Here is a 21,341-nt window from a genome sequence, read left to right on the forward strand (position 1 = left end):
GGAAGCCTCCTCACGCTCCTCAGAAGACATAAACTAACAAGACGTGGCAGATTTAAACAAAACAGCTCTGATTTCATGCACAGATAAAACTTTGTGCCCAACAGAAAAAGAACATTCATTAAAATCTGATCATGATTTTAGAACACAAGGGAAAATGTATTTTTAAATTCCAAAAGCCTGTAAATCAAACCACATTTACTGAATACCAAGGAATTAAAACTACAAATTAGCAATAAGAGTAACATAAACTGAAAACTACATAGATAACTAGTATCAAGTCCAGGCATACAGATAAGCATTTGATATAGGTGTGGCAAAAATAGAGGAGCAGAGAAAAGACATGAAAGACATTCTTGAGCTTTTTGAGTAAAAAGCAAGCAAGCAATACTTTAGGGGCAAAAAGGGCACCTCCCAAGCAAAAGAAAGAGCATGCAGACAGATGCCACACACACAGAATAAAGCAAAAACCTTGCTCTCCAATGACTGGCACACAGGTGACTAAGAAGAAAATAGTGTCAGATGAAACTGATGAAAACCACAGCAACACAGAAGACTGCTAAGGCATGTTTTAAAACCTTTGCTTCTCAGTCATGAATACCAACTAATGAAAGGTCTGAAACCCAAATAGCAGGCATAGTGATCAAACATGCTGTATTATTTTTAAAATAAATAAGCAGGCCACAATGTAGAGGAAGGTCTGAAGCTGGAGGAAAATAATGAGTTAGACTAGTAAGTAGGTCAACAAGTACTGCAGGCAAGAAAAATTTGAATTAAGGCAGTAACGTAGGGGGAAAAAAAAAAAAAAAAAACAGGAGGAGTAAGTTCAAAGCTGTGACTAAGTAGGTATGATTCACCTGATCAGTGAATCAGGAGAGGGAATTCCAAAGGCACAAGACAGAGAAGGAAACACAGGTTCATTTTGGACCTGAGTACAATTAAAAATCATTATTTAGAGCTCAGTTTAAATCACCTAGGAATCCTGTTAAATTGCATACTTTGGCCAGGCGCTGTGGCTCACTCACACCTGTAATCCTAGCCCTTTGGGAGGTCGAGGTGGGCGGAATCACCTGAGGTCAGGAGCTCAAGACCAGTCTGGCCAACATGGTGAAACCCCGTCTCTACAAAAATACAAACATTAGCTGGGCTTGGTGGCAGCTGCCTGTAATCCCAGCTATTCCAGATGCTAAGGCAGGAGAATTGTTTGAAGCCAGGAAGTGGAGAATACAGTTCGAGACCAACCTGGCCAACGTGGTGAAAGCTCATCTCTACTAAAAACACAAAACCTAGCCAGGCATGGTGGTGGGTGCCTATAATCCCAGCTACTCAGGAGGCTGAGGAAGGAGAATGGCTTGAACTCGGGAAGCGGAGGTTGCAGGGAGCTAAGATTGAGATCACACCACTGCACTCCAGCCTGGGCAATGAAGCAAGACTTCATCTCAGAGAAAAGAAAAAAAAAAAAAAAAAGATGTGAAAATGGCTGATTTAAATATATTTATATAGGTAGCCTGCAAGAGAGCTGGCTGATAAAAATACATCACGATTGGCCGGGCGTAGTGGCTCACGCCTATAATCCAAGCACTTTGGAGGCCAAGGCGGGCGGATCATCTGAGGTCAGGAGTTCAAGACCGGCCTGACCAACATGGTGAAACCCCGTCTTTAAAAAAAATTTTTTAAAAAGGAAAAAAAAAAAACATCACAATTACAAAAAGCAGCCAGGCATGTAATCTCAGCTGCTCAGGAGGCTGAGACACATTCAAGAATCACTTGAAGCCAAGGGCTGAGATCACACCACTGCACTGCAACCTGGGCAACCAGGGTGACAGAGTGAGACTGCATCTCAACACACACACACACACACACACACACACATTAAAACAACATAAAATCAATAAATCCTATACTCACCTTTCTAGAAAGTGAACTATCGCCAAGTCTTCTCTCTTCCTCTCTACGACGTTCTCGTTCTTCAATTTCCAACTCCCTTTGGCGTTTTTTCCTTTCCACTTCTTCTAATTTCTTCACCCGCTCCTGATACTCTCGTAGCTCTTCCTCACGTTTCACTCGTTCGGCGCGCTCTCTCTCTTCACGCTCTAGACCATTGAGTAGGTTACTAAGTATGCCTCCCAGCCACATCTTCCCCCTACTGCTGGTTCTACTTTCCTGGTACTAAACAGGTAACATAATGTACAACTAAAGGAATCTGAAAATAGTTTGCCATCAGCTACATGACAGAATATAGTCAACAAACTAGTGCTACAGCCTTCAACTATAGTTTTGTAATAAAATACTACAGAATCCTTCCCCCATTCCTGAGCAATCTGGGATTCCAGATATAGCATCATTTGACAAACATCATCTGGAATGTATTCCTCAATAAATGTTAATATGCAGAATACAGTGATTAAAAAAAAGATTAATTTTTAAAAGAACATCAAATGTGTGGGGAAATGTTGGTAGAGGATGTAACAACTGGGTAGCAAACTGGGTTCTGAGAACCAGTTAATTACAGTGCTAACAGGCCAATTACCTTGATTCCTGTATTTTCTTTTTTTTTTTTTTTTTTTTTTTTTTGAGACGGAGTTTCGCTCTTGTTACCCAGGCTGGAGTGCAATGGCACGGATCTCAGCTCACCGCAACCTCCGCCTCCCGGGTTCAGGCAACTCTTCTGCCCCAGCCTCCTGAGTCGCTGGGATTACAGGCAGGCGCCACCATGCCCAGCTGATTTTTTTTTTTTTTTTTTTGTATTTTTTAGTAGAGACGGGGTTTCACCATGTTGACCAGGATGGTCTCGATCTCCTGACCTCGTGATCCACCCGCCTCAGCCTCCCACAGTGCTGGGATTACAGGCTTGAGCCACCGCGCCCGGCCGATTCCTGTATTTTCTACATAAAAACTAGATCTAACACAAACTTTGCACAGGTAGCCTTCCAATCCTGTTCTACCTATGTACCTTTCAGCATTTGCTCTTCTGCCCTTCTCTGCTCCTCCTCTTCTTTTTCTCTATAGTAAGTGATTCTTCGTTCTTCTTTACGTTGCCTTTTCCGTTCTTCCAATCGATTATGCCTTTCTTCTGCTAATCGCTCTTCAAACTGTTTAAGTTTTTCCTGCAATCGAAGTCACCCCCAACCCAAAAAGGTCAGATTTCGTCAAAAGCAATAAAGAGGCAGAAAGCTATTACATTTACAAAAGACTCTCAAATGTACTGAAATCATCGAAAGCAACCTCTCAGCACAAAAACTCTAATTTCTCAAAGACCATTAACTTGTCAGCAGGCCAAATTTTAAAAAATTTAAATTGTTGATATTACTGACACCCAGTGGGTTTGTCTTTATACAAAACAAATTCAAAGATCAATTAGAACCTAAGCCCAGGACATTTTGATCTAGTTTTTTCATTTCTAACAAAAACAGTAAACAAAAACTTGTATTTAACTTGCACCTTTAGAAAAATTCCTTCAGGTTTGTTTTGCTTAGGAAATACTATCCAAAAATTCCTATTATTACTTGAATGACCATTATACATAGTAAGTCAAGACAGAATATACAAATTTGTTAAGGGAGAACCCTTAAGGCAATACTAGAAAGCTCAAGAATAAACATTTCCTAAAAAAATCAGCAAGTTTACCTCATAAACAGACTGCCGTGCAGCTTTGAGTCGCATTACGAACAAATCTCTGTCTTCAAGCATTCGTGACATTCGATTCTTATGTTCAAGAGCCTTTTCACGTTCTAGCTGCATTGTGGTAATCTGCAAGTACAAAATACAGTGAAATTTCAAAGTATCATTTTTTTAAACTCATTTACCCCAAATTACTAACAAATACTTCTGAAAAATTAAAGTTTCTCCATTGCCCCTTCCATCATGCCATAAAAACCAAAGCGTAACTAACATGCATGTCAACAGGTCCCCAGAAGGCAATCACGGGCAAGAGTAATCCTGAGGCATTTAGAAGAGACAGTTTTTATTTAGCCCACGGCACAAGGAACCTTATAAAGGAAAAACTATGATGTACGGGTACACCTTGGAGGCACTGCATGTTTGGTTCTAGACTATCATGATAAAGAAAATATTGCAATAAAGCAAGTAACACAGATTTTTTTGTTATCCAATACATATAAAAGTTTGCAGTCTATTAAGTATACAATAGCATGTCTAAAACAGCAATGTACAAACCTTAATTTTCTAAGTCGGGACAGTAGTACGCTGAGGCAAGAGAATCACCTGAGCCCAGGAGTGCAAGATCAGCCTGAACACCATAGTGAGACTCCTGTTCTCAAAGGTAACAAAACAAAAACTACTTTATTGCTTTAAAAAACGCTCAAGATAACCTGAGCCTTCAATGAGTCATAATCTTTTTGCTAGTGGAAGGTCTTGCCTCAATGTTGACAGCTGCTGACCGATCAGAGTGGCAAGTACTAAAGGATGGGATGATTACAGTGACTTGTTAAAATACATAACAATGAAGTCTGCCACACTGATTGCATCCTCTTACAAAAGATTTATCTAGCAGGTGGCACTGGCTGACAGTTTACTTAAGAGTAGAATTTCAGTTCGGGCACAGTGGCTTACACCTGTAATCCCAGCACTTTGGGAGGCCAAGGCGGGCGGATAAAGAGGTCAAAAGATTGAGACCATCCTGGCCAACATGGTGAAACCCCATCTCTACTAAAAATACAAAAATTAGCTGGGCATGGTGTTGTGCGCCTGTAGTCCCAGCTACTCGGGAGGCTGAGGCAGGAGAATTGCTTGAACCTGGGGGTCGGAGGTTGCAGTGAGCCAAGATCACGCCAGGGCACTTCAGCCTGGCGCCTGGCCACAGAGTAAGACTCTGTCTCCAAAAAAAAAAAAAAAAAAAAAGTAGAATTTCAATTTGATTCAATCCTCTCAAACCCTGCTGCTGCTTTATCAACTACAATTACGGATATTCTAAATCCTTTGTTGTCGTGTCAACAATGTTCATAACATCTTCACCAGGAGATTTCATTTCAAGAAACCACTTACTTTGTTCATCCATAAGAAGCAACTCCTCGCCCATTCAAGTTTTATCATGAGATTGCATCAATTCAGTCACATCTTCGGGTTATAGTGGTTTTTTGTTTGTTTTGAGACAGTCTCACTTTGTCACCAGGCCAGAGTGCAGCAGCCATCTCTCAGCTCACTGCAACCTCAACCTCCTGGGTTCAAGCAATTCTCCTGCCTCCACCTCCCAAGCAGCTGGGACTACAGGTGCAGCACCACACCCAGCTAGTTTTTTTTTTTTGTATTTTTAGTGGAGACGGGATTTTACCACGTTGGCCAGGATGGTATCGCTCTCTTAACCTTGTGATCTGCCCACCGCAGCCTCCCAAACTGCTGGGATTACAGGCATGAGCCACTGTGCCTAGATATTGTTTTGTGTTTTTTTTGTTTTTGAGACAGGGTCTGTCTCTGTCACCCAGACACTGTAGTGGCACCATTTCAGCTCACTGCAACCTCCGTATCCTTCTACTTCAGCCTCCCCAGTGGCTAGAAAAGTAGCCACATTCTAGTACTCCTGGCTATTTTTTTTTTTTTTTTTTTTTTTGTAGAGACAGGGTTTCGCAATGTTGCCCAGATTGATCTCAAACTCCTGGACTCATGCAATTTGCCTGCCTCAGGGATTAGAGGATTAGGAGTGAGCTACTGCGCTCAGCCTATATCTAATTCTAGTTCTCTTGCTGCTTTCATCACATCTACAATTATTTTCTCCACTCTACTCTTGAACCCCTCCCAAGTCGTCCATGAGGCTTCGAATCAAGTTCTTCCAAATTATTATTAATGTTGGTATTTTGACCTCCTCCCATGAATCACAAATGCTCTTAGTGGCATCTGGAATAAAGAATTCCTTGTAGCACGTTTTCAATGCACTTTGTCCAAAACCATCAGAGGAATCACTATGGCAGCTACAGCCTTATGAAATCTATTTCTTAAATGATAAGACTTGAAAGACAAAATTACTCCTTGATCTACAGGCTGCAGAATGCATATTGTATTAACAGGCATGAAAACAAACATTAATCTTTTTTTTTTCCTTTCAGAGGGAGTCTCGCTCTGTGACCCAGGCTGGAGTGTAGTGGCGCAATCTCAGATCACTGCAACCTCCACATCCTGGGTTCAAGCAGTTCTCCAGCCTCAGCCTCCCAAGTAGCTGGGATTACAGGCACCTGCCACCACACCAGGCTACTTTTTGTATTTTTAGTAGAGATGGGATTTCATCATGCTGGTCAGGCTGTTCTTGGAACTCCTGACATCGTGATCCACCCACCTCCACCTCCCAAAGTGCTAGGATTACAGGTGTGAGCCACTGCACCTGGCTAATCTCTCTTATACATCCCCATCAGAACTGTCATATGATCAGATGCATTGTTAATGAGCAGTAATATTCTGAAACGCCTTTTTTTTTTTTAAACAGGTCTCAACGGGGGCTTAAAATATTCAGCAAACCATGCTATAAACAGATATGCTATCATTCAGGCTTTGTTCCTCCATGTATAAGGACCCTAGGATTTTTATAATGACAAGAATTGGCTTCAACTTCCAGTCAGCAGCTGCATTAACCCCTAAAAACAGTGAGTACTGTATACCCTTCAACACTTTGAAGCCAGTGACTTCTCTATGAAATACCTAGTTGGCATCTTCTTCCAATAGAAGGTCGTTTCAACTACACTGCAAATCTACTAGCTGTGCACGATGACTCACGCCTGTAATCCCAGCACTCTGGGAGGCTGAGGTAGGCGAATTGCTTGACCTCAGGAGTTTGAGACCAGCTGCCACTGAGGAGATCTTGTCTCCACTAAAACTATTAAAAAATTGTCAGGCATGGTGGTGCACACCAGTGATCCCAGCTACTAAGAAGGCTGAAGTTGGAGGAGCACTTAAGCCCAGGGGGTGGAGGTTGTAGGGAACTGAGATGACACCACTGCACTCCAGCCTGGATGACAGAGCAACACCCTGACTCCCAAAAAAGAAGAAAGAAAATCTGAGTAGTGTAGCCACCTTCTTCAATTATCTCAGCCAAATCTTTGGATAACTTGCTATAGCTTCTACAACAGTACTTGCTGCTTCACACTGTACTTTCGTGTTGCTAGCTTCAAACTTTTCTTCGCAGCTTCTTTTTTCTGAGACGGAGTCTCCCTCTGTCGCCAAACTGGAGTTCAGTGGCATGATCTCAGCTCACTGCAACTTCCGGCTCCCATGTTCATGCAATTCTCCTGCCTCAGCCTCTTGAGTACCTGGGACTACAGGCATCCACCACCATGCCCAGCTAGTTTTTGTATTTTTAGTAGAGACAGGGTCTCCCCATGTTGGCAAGGCTGGTCTTGAACTCCTGACTTCAAGTGACCTCGGCCTCCCAAAGTGCTGGGATTACAGATATGAGCCACAGGGATTGGCCTTCTACGGTTTTCTAAGCTCCCTCAGCCTTCATAATATTAACTCATGAGAGAATTACAGCCTTGCTCTGGATCAGGCTTTGGCTGAAGAGAATGTTGTGGTTGGTTTGATCATCTGTCCAGACCAATCAAACTTTTTCCATATATATAAGGCTGTTTCACTTTCTCACTGTTTATGTGTTCACTGAAGTGGCATTTTTAATTTCACAAACTTTTCCTTTGCATTCACAACCTGATTAGTCAAATAGGCCTAGCTTGCAACACGCCTTCCTCACTAAGCTTAACCATTTCTAGCATTTGATTTAAAGTGAGAGATAGGTGACTCTTAGAAGCCAACACTTAGAAGCCACTGTGGGACTGTTAATTAGCCTAATTTCAGTATTATGTCTCAGGGGGTGGGTGAGGTGGCTCACTTCTATAATCCTAGCACTTTGGGAGGCTCAGGCCAGTGGAACACTTGAGGTCAGGCGTTCAAGACCAATCCAGCCAACTGGGCTGGGTGAACTAAAAACCCAGTCTCCACTAAAAACACAAAAGTTAGCCAGGCGTGGTAATAGGCACCTATAATCCCAGCTACTTGGGGTACCACTGCACTCTAGCCTGGGCAAGTGTGAAACTCTGTCTCCCAAAAATGATGTATGTATGTATGTATCTATCTCTCTCTCTCTCTCTCTCTCTCTCTCTCTCTCTCTCTCTCTGTGTGTGTGTGTGTGTGTGTGTGTGTGTGTGTGTGTCAGAGAGAGAGAGAGAGAGAGAGAGAGACTCGTCACTCACTGGCACACTCTCTCTCAGGGAGTAATAGGAAGGTTCACGGACAGGGAGAGGCAGAGAGTCAGGAGATGGCCAGTCGGTAGAACAGTCAGAACAGACACAACATTTATGGATTAAGTTCATAATCTATATGCGAGTGGATTATATGAGTGTGGTTTGTGGCACCCCAAAATAATAACAGTAACATCAAAGTTCACTCATCACTACAACAGATATAATGAAAAACTATGAAATACTTTGAGAATTACCAAAATGTGACAGACAGGAAATGAGTACATGCTGTTGGAAAATGGTATCAACAGACTTATTCAATGCAAGGTTACCATAAACTTTCAATTTGTAAAAGAAAAAAACAAGAATAAAAATGATAATAATATGGGGAAGGGGGTTGGGGGAGGCATGGTGGCTCACACCCGTAATCCCAGAACTTTGGGAGGCCGAGCTGGGAGGATCGCTTGAGCCCAGTAGTTTGAGACCAGCCGGGGTAACACAAAAGCACAACAAAGTGAAGCATAATAAAACGAGGTGTGCCTATATATAGTAAAATAAAATAATGTGGCACAGTAATAACAAATGCCATGGTTTAATTTTTAAAGGCATTTTCATCCTTAAAAACACCTGGATTTAATGCAGGATAATATAAGGCTATTTCCTTTCTGCCCTACATGAAAAAACAGAAAGCTCAAAATCAATCCAATTTGGTGTGCAGCACTTTTCTAATATTTAATATTTACATGTTAAGAGAATTGTTACAAAAATTCCAACTTTTCCTGAAACAATGGGAAGAGCTGGCAATCCTAGGCCCATTAATCTCCAGGTGACAACAACCAGAACCAGATGAAACCAAGAAAAGGCTGCATTCTCCTATCACACTCTACACCAATGTTTGTCTCCCACTTATGGTTAGTTTTTTAAACCAGATCTGTTCACTCACTTTTATTACATATTTGGTGCCATAAGCGTTTGTAAACCCTGTTTTTGTATCATCAGGTAAATGTAATATACACTATAAACTAACAAAATTACAGAATGACCTATTGAGTTACAAAAGGCCACACAGTACACGATTCCATTTATATGAAATGTCCAGAATCAGCAAATCTACAGACAGTAGTAGTTTGGTGGTTGCCTAAGGCAGGGGTGGTGAGGAAGAATACAGATGACTACTGCTAATGGGTTTAAAACTTCTTTTTGATATATGTTTAAAATTAGATTGTGGGCGGGGCACGGTGGCTCACGCCTGTAATCCCAGCACTTTAGGAAGCTGAGACTGGTGGAGCACAAAGTCAGGAGTTCCAGATCAGCCTGGCCAATATGGTAAACCCTGTCTCTACTAAAAATACAAAAATTAGCTGGACATGGTGGCGGGCGCCTGTAGTTCCAGTTACCTGGGAGGCTGAGGCAGGAAAATTGCTTGAACCCAGAAGGCAGAGGCTACAGTGAGCCAAGATAGCGCCACTGCACTCCAGCCTGGTGACAGAACGAGACTCCATCTCTAAATAAATAAATAAAGTGTACATAAACCAGTTTTTTGTAAAATGAGCTTTTCAGTTGTCCTTTGTTTTACAAGTCTCATTTGGAACCTCAATCGTGAAATTTTCCATCTTTCTACCAGTCTGTTAATAGGCAGCCATTAGAGCACCATTTCGGGCAGATTCTGAAAGCAATTCTGAATCCTTGGTTCCATTACTGGCGGAGGATTTAATTATGATCTAAAAATATTACAATTAAATTAAAAACTTACTCTTTCTTCTTCTTGTTGTTCCCACAGATCCATGTCTTTAATTCTCTGTTCCTCGTAAGCACTCTTTATTAAAGGAATTTCTTCCAAACGTTTGGCTCTTTCAAAATAGTCAATCTAAATGACATGAAAACAAATGTAGTTTTTACAAATCTCTTTTAACTTGGTATGTTAAAGGTCTACCAATCCTTTCATTTACCTTCTTTTCTTGATTCTTTAGGCGTTCTTGGAGTTCTTTCTTTTCTTTCTCCAGTTGTTCAACCTGTTTAGCCATGATGAAATCTGGATCCAATTCTTCAAGGTCCTGAAAGGTAATATAAATGCACAATTGTTAATAAGGATAAACAAGCAATGCCTAACAACTCACTGTTTTCTAGAATGAAATCCTAAATTGCTTTTATTGTTATAATGGGTGATAATTTAGGAAATGTAAAAATATTGTAAAATAGCCTTATTTCCATTTGACCGTAAGGAAAAAAAAAATCCATACATCTTTTTCTCACTCTTCTAATTTACATCTCCCCATACTCTACTATAGGGTGAGCAAACCTAATCCAAAAACTCATCTGAAATGCTCCAAATTTTAAAACTTTGTGAGCACCAACATGGTGCCACAAATGCAAAATTCCATACCTAACCCATGTGACAGGTCAGTCAAAATGCATTCAGAACTTTGTTTCATGCACAAAATTGTGTAAAATACTATATAAAGTTACTGTCAGGCTATGTGTATAAGATTTCTATGAAACAGGCCAGGCACGGTAGTTTGCACCTGTAATTCCAGCGCTTTGGGAGGCTAGTGCAGGTTAATCACTTGAGGTCAGGAGTTCAAGATCAGCCTGGCCAACATGGTGAAACCCCCATCTGTAAAAAAAATACAAAAACTAGCTGCCAGGCGTGGTGGCACAAGCCTGTAATCCTGCGTACTTGGGCTGAGGCAAGAGAATCACTTGAACTCAGGGGGCGAAGGTTGCAGTGAGCCCATGTATCACTGCACTCCAACCTGGGCAACAGAGTGAGACTGTCTTTAAAAAAAAAAAAAAAAGTGTCTTATGAAATAAATGGATTTCATGTTTAGACTCTGGTCCAAACCCCAAAATATCTCCACACACACACACACACATATTCACACACACACATATATATACACACACATACATATATATATACACACACACACACACACACACACACATACATATATATATATATGCAAATATTCCAAAATCCAAAGAAATCCAAAATATGAAACATATCTGCTCCCAAGCATTTTGGGTAAGGGATACATAACCTGTCCTGTGATTAATATATAGTAGTTAAAACTGCACAGAGCGGGCCATGTATGGTGGCTCATGCCTGTAATCCCAGCACTTTGGGAGGCTGAGGCAGGTGAATCACCTGAGGTTGGGAGTTTGAGACCAGCCTGGCCAACATGGTGAAACCCCATGTATACTAAAAATACAAAAATTAGCTGAGCGTAGTGGCGGACACCTGTAATCCCACCTACTCGGGAGGCTGCGGCAGGAGTATCACTTGAACCAGGAAGTAGAGGTTGCAGTGAGCCGAGATCGCGTCACTGCACTCTAGTCTGGGCAACAAGAGTGAGACTCTGTCTCAAAAAAAAAAAAACAAACAAACAAACTGCACAGAGCAATTAAACATATGCTTACTCGCAGATTTAGTCATGGCTAGCTGTACCAAAATGCATAAGATAACTCAAAATAAGCCACCAAATGGCAAAGGACTATGGTTCTAAGAGTATAAAAGACCTGGATAAAACTAAGTTTTTTAACAACTAAAATGCTACATACTTCAATGTCAATATCTTTGAATGCTTTGGCACCCAGTTCTGTTTTCTTGATCTGCTCCAAACGCTCTCGGACAGTTTTCTTTTTGATTTGTTCATGTTCCTGTAAGATACGCTCCTTTTCTCTCTCCTTTGCTTCCTGGCGCAGCCTCTCTTCCTCAGCCTTTCGTACTTTCTGGAGTTCAGCTTCCCTCTGTTCCAATTCTTCTTTCTCACGCTGAATATTCAAACTCTCAAGGCGCTCTTTTCTTTCCTCAATTGTCTGGCGGCGAGCCAGGATCCGCTGGTGCTCTTTTCGTGAATTTTTGAGGTATGCAGTAACCGCCAACTGATGCTGTTCTTCTTTTTCTTGCTTCGAAAACAAATGAATTTTGAAAAATGACCAAAATTAATATTCTCTGGTAGTAGGCATAAAGAAATTGCAAAGTAATCCTGATGCATTGCCTTTCTATGTATCTGCATTTGATATTGGAAGATGACACTATCCAAGCTGTTTGTTTTCAGTATCAAATGCTACGGTGTTGCTCCTATTCAGTCTTTTAACAGCAATGACGCAGCTAAAGAAGCTCTCCTAGCTAAGACAACTTTTCTCTGCACCAAACTTACTTTAGGTGTTCATTAACAGAGCTCACAAAGAAGAAATAACTTGTTACAGGCAATGGCTCATGCCTGTAACCCCAGCACTTCGGGAGGCCAAGGTGGGTTGAGGCCAGGAGTTTCAGACCAGCCTGGCCAACATGGTAAAACCCCATCTCTACCAAAAATACAAAACATTAGCAGGGCATATGGTGCGTGCCTGTAGTCCCAGCTACACAAGAGGCTGACGCACAAAAATCACTTGAACCCAGGTGGTAGAGACTGTAGTGAGACAAAATGGCACCACTACACTCCAGCCTAAGTGACACAGTGAGACTCCATCTCAAACAAATAAATAAATACAGAAGGAAAGAAAGAAAGAAGCAGGAGGGAAAAATCCAATCATTATACTTCCTCTTTGAGGAATCGTATGTCCACTCTGTTGCTTCTGTGACATAATCCACACTATTACATTACCTATACAGAGTAATAATATTTTATTCAGTGGAAGAAAGCTCAATGGTTTGTGTATTTGATAAAGTAACAATTCTATAGAATTCTACTTCTACAGAATTCTACCAAGTACAATTCTATAGAAAATATATCATAAATCCCTTCTCTTAGATATCACCTCAAACCTTTTTGTGAAAGACATGGCATAAGAGTCCCTCAAAACTTCTGCGATTTATTTCCCCAGGAAGATGCATACCAGTATATGAGCTGGCTTAATGACTTCAAGTGCTTTTGCAAGTACTGAGGACATGGCTGTCAGCTGGTTTCTTATCTGCTCTGAAGGCATGCTTTGCAAATGAGGACCAATCGGAGCATCTTCTCGAGTAGCATAATTCAAATCAGATCCAAAACTCAGGGTACGAGAAGTGTGATCAATACGAACCTTTGAAAATTAAATTATAAATGGTTAAATCCATACCTAAGCATGAAGTCAAAAAAAGTAACAAAAAAAGTCATATACAAAAGCTAGAAAAGTTCACTCAGTAAACTTTAAAATGATAAACAAAGGATATGTGTCTTTCCAGTCCTCAAGGGCCTTCTACCTGTCCCCTTATAGCACATACCCACCTGCAAGTCGCAATGCCTGGCTGCATCTACTATGGCCCGTTCCAGTTGGAAAGCATCAACAAAAGGAACCAGAGAAGTCAAACGAGAAAACTCAATGCTCTGATAAATCTGTGCCACCTGCATAGAAAACACAGCGTTAATAACACTAACCACTATTTATTCAGCACTTTTTATACGCAATCTCATGACAATCATGGGAAGTAGAAATTATGCCAGGGAATTATGTTAGCAGTACATTGTTAAAGCCAGAATTCTAATCCCAGACTATCAACCCCAAACCTCATGCTTTGAGAACTATTATCATACTATTCCTCAAACCTATAATCTTTTGAAATCCTAGTAAAATTAAAAAAAAAAAAACAAAAAATATACCACTTACCGAATACATTTATAAACACTTCTTAGATATTTTTTGTCTGAAGGAGACTGGCAGCATTACTATTTATAGTTATACTGCTAATTAGCCTTCAACTATTTGTATAGCACAGAAGAAATAACACTGCTCACATGTACAAAAGAAAGCAGGTCAATGAAATGTGCACAAATACTGAGGTAAAAAATATAATAAAAAGCCTTCCTTCCCAAATGAAACAAATGAAAAACAAAATGGGAGTACTTAAGCCCCCATTATAAGCCAAAACATTAAAACTTACTCAAGTCCCTGGACTAAAATATATGAAAAGGCTGTCTCATTCACTAATGGTGGGAGGATCTACAATCCAGGCTTCTGAATAGCTATTAAAGCTTTAAATGCATATCCCCTATGACTAATTCCACTTCTTATGCCACAGAAAGTAATAGAAGTATGCAAAGATACATGTATGAAAGATGCTCAATGCTACAAGATTTTTAACAGGAAAAAAAAAATCTAGTAATACAGGTTTTCATCAAGAGAGTCTGAACAAACCACGGTATCTTAAAAGGAATAAGGTAGCCCTACATTACTAACAAGGAAAGATGCCCAAAGACAGTGTTCAGCCAAAAAAAAAAAAGTCAGTTACAAAATGTGTAAATACAGTTATCCCGTTTTTCAAGTTAATAAGTAGTATGAGACTAATTTTTGGCAAGGGCAGAACGGAGGTTCTCACTTCCTAAACAGTTCTAGATTTTTCCAGTTTTTAGTTTCATGATCAGTACACACAAACAAGAAAACTCCAGTTCTTCCACAAAACCTTTTTTAATTTGTACCTGCTGCAGAAGGCGGAGGATGGTGTTGTTCTGCAGTTGTGGCACATACTGTTGCAATTCCGGTTCCTTTTCAGGTTGTTCCCTAACCCAATTTAGAACCTATAAAATTCATTAAATTGAAAGAGAATCATACTTTCTACAATAACAGATACCAAAACATCTGAAATTCTTCCAGTTTTTTTAAGATACAAAAACATTATCCAAAGCAGAGAAATACAAAATGTATCATGAAGCTACTGATACTTGTTTGAAGATGACTGACAGTAACAACTAAATTAGTCATACTGCTAATTAACCTCCAAAGGTTTGTTTAGCACATCAGAAATATATTTTCTCTTGAAATAAAGAAAAAAGACATGAAATGTGCACTGAATTCTAACACATAGGACAATACTTCTTTCTTAACAAATACCAGTACAACCCAAAATTGCAATAAGGCCAACTCTGTGATAACAATCAGAAAGAACTTAAATCCAAAGGCTTACCTTTGTGACTCTCTCACAGAGTTTTAGTGGGTTAAATTCCACTTCAAGCCAATTGTAAAGGTCTTTCACTTCTGGGACAACATACTGCAGTACATTAAATCTGACCTAGAGCAAGCAAAACAAAAGTTGTAACTGCCAAAGGAAATTTTCCAACTAAGATTCTGAACTGACTATGAATTAAAGAAAATGATAGCATTGGAAATCTGAAAAATGATTTTAAAAAATCACCAAGCCTCAACCTCCTCTAAATTTACCAAAGATGAATCCAAGTACAACTCTGCTGGGTCTCTTACCCCATACTATGCACACTAACCTACAGTGAGAAGTATGTAAAAAGGAGATGCAACTCTCAAACACACAACCACAACCAATTAAACTGTGGCCAACAGAATAGTTTATTACCAATAACAAGGAAAATACCAGAGGTTTACTTTTTTTTTTTTTTCACTTTCAGCTCAGGCTTTAGATTCACAGAGTTTTACTTTTACATAAATTGTCACACAAAAATTATCATGGCTGCAGTATTTCTAAAAGCCCCAAATTGGGAAGAATTCACTTACTCATAAAGAGGAGGTTGGTGTGTTCATAAAATACACAAAAATGCTCAAAAAAAGAAAAGTTATGTAAGAATACATGAATAAATGTCACAAACATAATCTTACATATGAGAAGAATTTCGCATATCACCCCATTTATATGGACTTCAATTTTACCAAGAAATATGTCATTTGTTAGGAACTGTTAACCCAAGGACAGAATAACTGCTGGGACACAGCAAAGGCCAGGAGTGTGTTCCCACAGACAGTGGGTGACAAAACTGAGGCAAATGTTGGCAGATCCCATCCCCAAGCAAGGAGGGTACCCAAACACACCAGCACTCAGGTCTAAGATTAACTCCAATGTAAACTGGGTACAAGACTGACATCCTACAACAGTCTAATACTTCCCCCTTATAAGCATCCATTTATTTTTAATTCCCTAACTAACTTGGAATCTGTCTTTAAGAAAAAAAAAAGTTCCCTGCTCTAATTTCATTTCTATGAAATTATTTTAGATTCTTCATGCAGCTCGCCTTCCAAATAGGGAATGTAAAAGACTGCCATAACCTACTGAATTACATTTCTCACTAAAATACACAATTGGCTTGCTTTCTGATTTAAAAGTCACTCTTATGAACACCTGAGTCTTCCTGAGATCGTGGAATCACACTGTCTCACGAATTTCAGTTATCGCGCCCTCTCCTCAGGTATTGACCTCGGATATATGATCAACTCAAAAAGTTGATAAATGACTCTTGGCAGTCAGCTAATCCATTCACTTGACACTAACAGGTACCCTTGTAGAAGTCTACATTCTATGGGGCACAATGAGGGCCCTAATTTAGATGCCCTAGCTGCTGATCCAATGCTTCCCATTAGTGATCACTATGACTTGCTCACAGAGTTTTAGTGGCTTAAAAATTCTACTTCCAGCCAACTGTAAATGTCTTTCGCTCTGGGACAACATATTGCAGTTCATTAAATGTAAGGCTAAGAGATCACCTTTAACAGCAAGGTGACATGGATTATCCTTTCAGTGTGGTACACTTCTTCAGCTTTAAAAATTAGAAGCAAATTTTTAAAACATTGGCTAATGAAATCTTTCTCAAGAAACTGCTCTTGCTTTATTACACTGAGTCCTACATTGGTCCCAAAAACAGAAAGTTGGACTCTGTGGGCAGTGGCAGCAGAGTAAAACATGGAGGTACAAAGTAGGAAAAAACTGCTCTGTAGAAACTCTTAGCAAAAATAAACTACAAAGCAGATCTGCATTACTATGTCACAAAAGAACAAAGCCACTATCTAGAAAACGTATTTGTTCTTAAATTGACTACTGCAGAAAATTTAGGCCTTTTATCTAGTTTTTACCAGAGTGACTACACGTGTTTTCTCAGAATACATTTTAAAAATATCTAAGAGAGCTTGCCATTATCTTCGTGATTTCTTTAATTACTCTATTCATGAATAATTAGGCACTGTTAATGATTTAAATTCCATTTTTGGTAAACATACAGCCAAGTTGATTTTTCCTTAATACTTTTCTCTAGTACTTGCCCCTCTTTTTCTATTATCTCAAAGTAGATTATAATAACCACCAACTCAAACTGTTATGATGAGAATCCCTACAATCTAAGCTTCCCTGGAATACAACTTCTGCCTTCAGTTTCACCTGCTAGGCACATTGATAGGCACTCCAATTTCCACTGAAAGAAGGTTCCATCAGTGTGAAACACCAAAAAGATACACATATCTGGGCTGGGCACAGTGGCTCATACCGTAATTCCAGCAGTTTGGGAGGCTGAAGCAGGTGGGTCACGAGTCCAGGAGTTTAAGGCCAGCCTGGCCAAGATGGTGAAACCCTGTCTCTACTAAAAATACAAAAATTAGCTGGGTATGGTGGTGAGTGCCTGTAATCCCAGCTACCAGGGAGGCTGAGACAGGAGAATTTCCTGAACCCAGGAGGTGGAGGTTGCAAATGAGCCGAGATCGTGCCACTGCACTCCAGCCTGCGTTAACAGAGCAAGACTCCATTTCGAGGAAAAAAAAAGTGTGTGTGGTACCTTCCCCCGCTCTCTCTTCCTCCTGCTCCAGCCATATAAGCCATGCCTGTTTCCCCTTCACCTTCCACCATAACAGCAATTTTCCTGAGGCCTTCCCAGATACAGAAGCAACTATACTTCCTATACAGCCTGTGGAACTGTGGGCCAATTAAACCTGTTTTCTTTATAAATTACCCAATCTCAGGTATTTTTTTGTTTCATTGTTTGTTTCAGAGTCTCACTCTGTCGCCCAGGCCAGAGTGCAGTGGCATGATTTCAGCTCATTGCAACCTCCGCCTCCTGGATTCAAGAAATTCTCCTGACTCAGCCTCCTGAGTAGCTGCGATTACAAGCATGCAGCTAATTTTTGTATTTTTAGTAGAGACTGGGTTTCACCATGTTGGCTAGCCTGGTCTCTAACTCCTGACCTCAGGTGATCCACCGACTTCAGCCTCCCAAAGTGCTGGGATTACATTCATGAGCCACCGCACCCAGCCTCAGCTATTTCTTTATAGCAGTGCGAGGACATACTAATACACCTAGCCTCTTCATATTTCCCACACACAGCTCAGTTTTCCTAGAGCCCCCATGAAATAAGCCATGACCCTTCTTGCCCATCAATACTACTTCTCTTGCTGAATGGTCCACAGTATTCCTCAGACCCAACCCACGTGCTCCTACATCAAAACTTCCAATAATTTAAGACCAGCTCACTCACTGGAGCGAACTGCCTCAACTGAACAGTGATTGACACCACTGCTTCCCTGTCTATACATCAGAATCCCCTGGCAATGAGTCAGAATTCCTAGTATTTAATCATGGGTATTAAACCTGACCACAAAGTTTTCTGCCCAAAGCTATAAAAAGGCAAATTAATACTAACCATATCATTAATAAGGCCAATTCGTGTCGGTGGGGCTTGAAGACCTAGTAGCGTTGCAAGGCGACGTTGTTTTTCAACTATAATGCCATCCATATCCAGAAGTCGAGCAATATCCGTACGCTCAGGAGTAATAGGGATGGAAAGAGTGGCTAAGAGGACTCTAGTAGACATCCTACAAAGTACAAAGTTTTAAACCTGTTAGGTTTGTAAATGACACTTGGTAAGCAGAAAAGCACTTCTCTTTAATCTTATGGTAAGGTGCTTTCCATACCATAAGATTATGGTACGGAAAGTGACAGAATGTGTGCATCACCACAGTGCACTATACTCATAAATTATCCCATCAAAGCATGGGAGTAAGAGAAACGGACTATGTTTAAATGAATATTTGGAGAATCAGAGCTTCATCTGTCCATTCAGTATTGTCAGTGTTCTCAAGCTACAGAAAAAGACTATGATTAAATGGCAGAAAAGGCAGATTCATATACCCCATGCTTCCTTACAAAATTAAGACAGCTTTAAAAACTAAGGAAATGGCTGGGCGCAGTGGCTCACACCTGTAATCCCAGCACTATGGAAGGCTGAGGCGGGCAGATTACCTGAGGTCAGGATAACACTATACTGCTGTCAGCCTGGCCAACCTGGTGAAACCCCCTGTCTACTAAAAACAGAAAAGTTAGCTGGGGTGGTGGCGGACGTCCATAATATCCCAGCAACTCAGGAGACTGAGGCAGGAGAATCACTTGAACCCAGGAGGTGGAGGTTGCAGTGCACTGAGACTGCGCCACTACACTCCATCCTGGGCAGGAAAATGAGACTCCATATTCAAAAAAAAAAAAAAAAACCAAAGAAATAAATGACAATAAGGAAGAAAAAACTGTAAGAATCACAAGTGTGCCAGGCATGGTGGTTCATGCCTATAATCCCACACTTTGGTAGGCCAAAGCAGGCAGATTACCAAGTCAGGAGATCAAGACCATCCTGGCCAACATGGTGAAACCCCGCATCTACTCAAAGTACAAAAATTAGCTGGGCGTGGTGGCACATGCCCGTAGTCCCAGCTACTTGGGAGGCTGAGGCAGGAGAATCACTTGAACCCAGGAGGCAGAGGTTGCAGTGAACGGAGATGGCATCATTGCACTCCAGCCTAGGCAACAAGAGCAAAATTCCATCTGAAAAAAAAAAAAAAAAAAAAAAATCCCAACACATTGGGAGGCTAAAGCAGGAAGATCATTTGAGACCAGAAGCTTTGAGATCAGCCTAGGTTAACATAACGAGAGCCTATCTCCACAAAAAATAAAAAATAAAAAAATAAACATTAGCTGGACGTAGTGGTGCTCTCCAGGAGTCCTTGCTACCCAGAAGACTGAGGTATTAGAATCGCCTGAGCCCAGGAGCTCAAGGATGCATGCAGTGAGCTACAATCACACCACTATACTCCAGCCTGGGCAAGGAAGCAAGATCCTATCAGAAAGGAAAGACAATCAGAACAAAGGAGAGAAAGAAAAAAACAAAATATACTAGCGGGATTCATTTAATTGTTCTCATGAATTGCTCTAAATAGTTTTACATAAGACAATTTGCTGTACATAATTATACTGGATACCAAAATAACTGGTCTACCAATACAAAAAAACAGGTGGTATATGTGTTGTCTAAATATAACAGCTTATTATTTTTTTTTTTTTTTTGGAGAAGAAGTCTTGCTCTATCACCCGGGCTGGAGTATAGAGGCACGATCTCGGCTTACTGCAACCTGCGCCTCCTGGGTTCAAGCCTTTCGTTCAAGCCTTTCTCCTGCTCCAGCCTCCCAAGTAGCTGGAATTACATGCGTGCACCACCACACCCAGCTCATTTTTATATTTTTAGTAAAGACGGGGTTTTATCATGTTGGCCAGACTGGTCTTGAACTCCTAACCTCAAGTAATCTCCCACCTCGGCCTCCCCAAAGTGCTGGGAATACAGGCATGAGTCACCAAGCCCAGCCAGAATGTATTTTTTAATGTATTTTTTAAAAGTGACAGAAAACAGATTATACATAATGTTAAAAAGAATAAAATGGAAGACTACGCCTTCAGGACTCATTTCTGTAGTTTGTTGCTAGAGACGTCTCTCTGAACACGTGAAGTACAGGGAAAAAGTGGTCTATAGGTTATTGTTATAGACCCCTCTTTTCATATTCACATGTATTTATACAAGAATAAACATGCCCCAAATAGTCTACAGTTAATATTTTACAATCAGGAAAAAATGACTTGATAGAAGTATTTACCTTGCTGGGTGTGGTGGCTCATGCCTATAATCCCAGCACTTTGGGAGGCCAAGGCAGGAGGATCACCTGAGGACCAGAGTTCGAGACCAGCCGAACTCTGACAAAACATGGTGAAACCCTATCTCTACCAAAAATACAAAAAATTAGCTATGCATGGTGGCACACGCCTGTAATCCCAGCTATTCGGGAGGCTAAGGCAGGAGAAACTTTAACCCAGGGAGGCAGAGGTTGCAGTGAGCCGAGATCACACCATTGCACTCCAGCAAACAAACAAACAAACAAACAAAGCAGCAGCAGCATTTATCTCAATTTTCTCTTGTTCTAAGAATAGCCAGGCATGGTGGCTCACACCTGTAATCTCAGCACTTTGGGAGGCCAAGGTGGGCTGATCACCTGAGGTAAGGAGTTCGAGACTAGCCTGATGAACATGGTGAAACCCCGTCTCTACTAAATGTACTAAATTAGCCAGGTAGGGTGGGCATGCCTGTAATGCCAGCTACCGCGGAGGGTGAGGCAGGAGAATCTCTTGAACCCAGAAGGTGGAGGTTGCA

At 40.8% G+C, this 21,341-nt stretch overlaps 1 protein-coding gene and 2 non-coding genes across 3 annotated transcripts in view; all 3 read right to left on the bottom strand.

The window, feature by feature from the left end:
- EIF3A (eukaryotic translation initiation factor 3 subunit A) overlaps window positions 1-21,341 on the bottom strand; it is a 52,732-nt gene that overhangs the window by 13,843 nt on the left and 17,548 nt on the right. Inside the window, exons 5-15 of the mRNA XM_032282102.1 lie at window positions 18,519-18,708; window positions 15,058-15,162; window positions 14,573-14,671; window positions 13,385-13,501; window positions 13,014-13,199; window positions 11,733-12,080; window positions 10,121-10,225; window positions 9,925-10,038; window positions 3,625-3,747; window positions 2,951-3,104; window positions 1,906-2,090 (exon numbers count right to left, since the gene is read on the bottom strand). Of these exons, the coding sequence (XP_032137993.1) occupies window positions 1,906-2,090; window positions 2,951-3,104; window positions 3,625-3,747; window positions 9,925-10,038; window positions 10,121-10,225; window positions 11,733-12,080; window positions 13,014-13,199; window positions 13,385-13,501; window positions 14,573-14,671; window positions 15,058-15,162; window positions 18,519-18,708 (1,726 nt within the window). The remainder of the gene's footprint in view (window positions 1-1,905; window positions 2,091-2,950; window positions 3,105-3,624; window positions 3,748-9,924; window positions 10,039-10,120; window positions 10,226-11,732; window positions 12,081-13,013; window positions 13,200-13,384; window positions 13,502-14,572; window positions 14,672-15,057; window positions 15,163-18,518; window positions 18,709-21,341) is intronic.
- LOC116554252 lies at window positions 13,795-13,926 on the bottom strand. The gene has a single exon (XR_004270133.1). It is a non-coding gene; the product is annotated as a small nucleolar RNA SNORA19 (small nucleolar RNA).
- LOC116554253 lies at window positions 14,814-14,941 on the bottom strand. The gene has a single exon (XR_004270135.1). It is a non-coding gene; the product is annotated as a small nucleolar RNA SNORA19 (small nucleolar RNA).

This window comes from Sapajus apella, unplaced genomic scaffold (assembly GCF_009761245.1).
Source record: "Sapajus apella isolate SASKATOON/1434 unplaced genomic scaffold, GSC_monkey_1.0 scaffold13, whole genome shotgun sequence".
Classification (NCBI taxonomy): domain Eukaryota; kingdom Metazoa; phylum Chordata; class Mammalia; order Primates; family Cebidae; genus Sapajus; species Sapajus apella.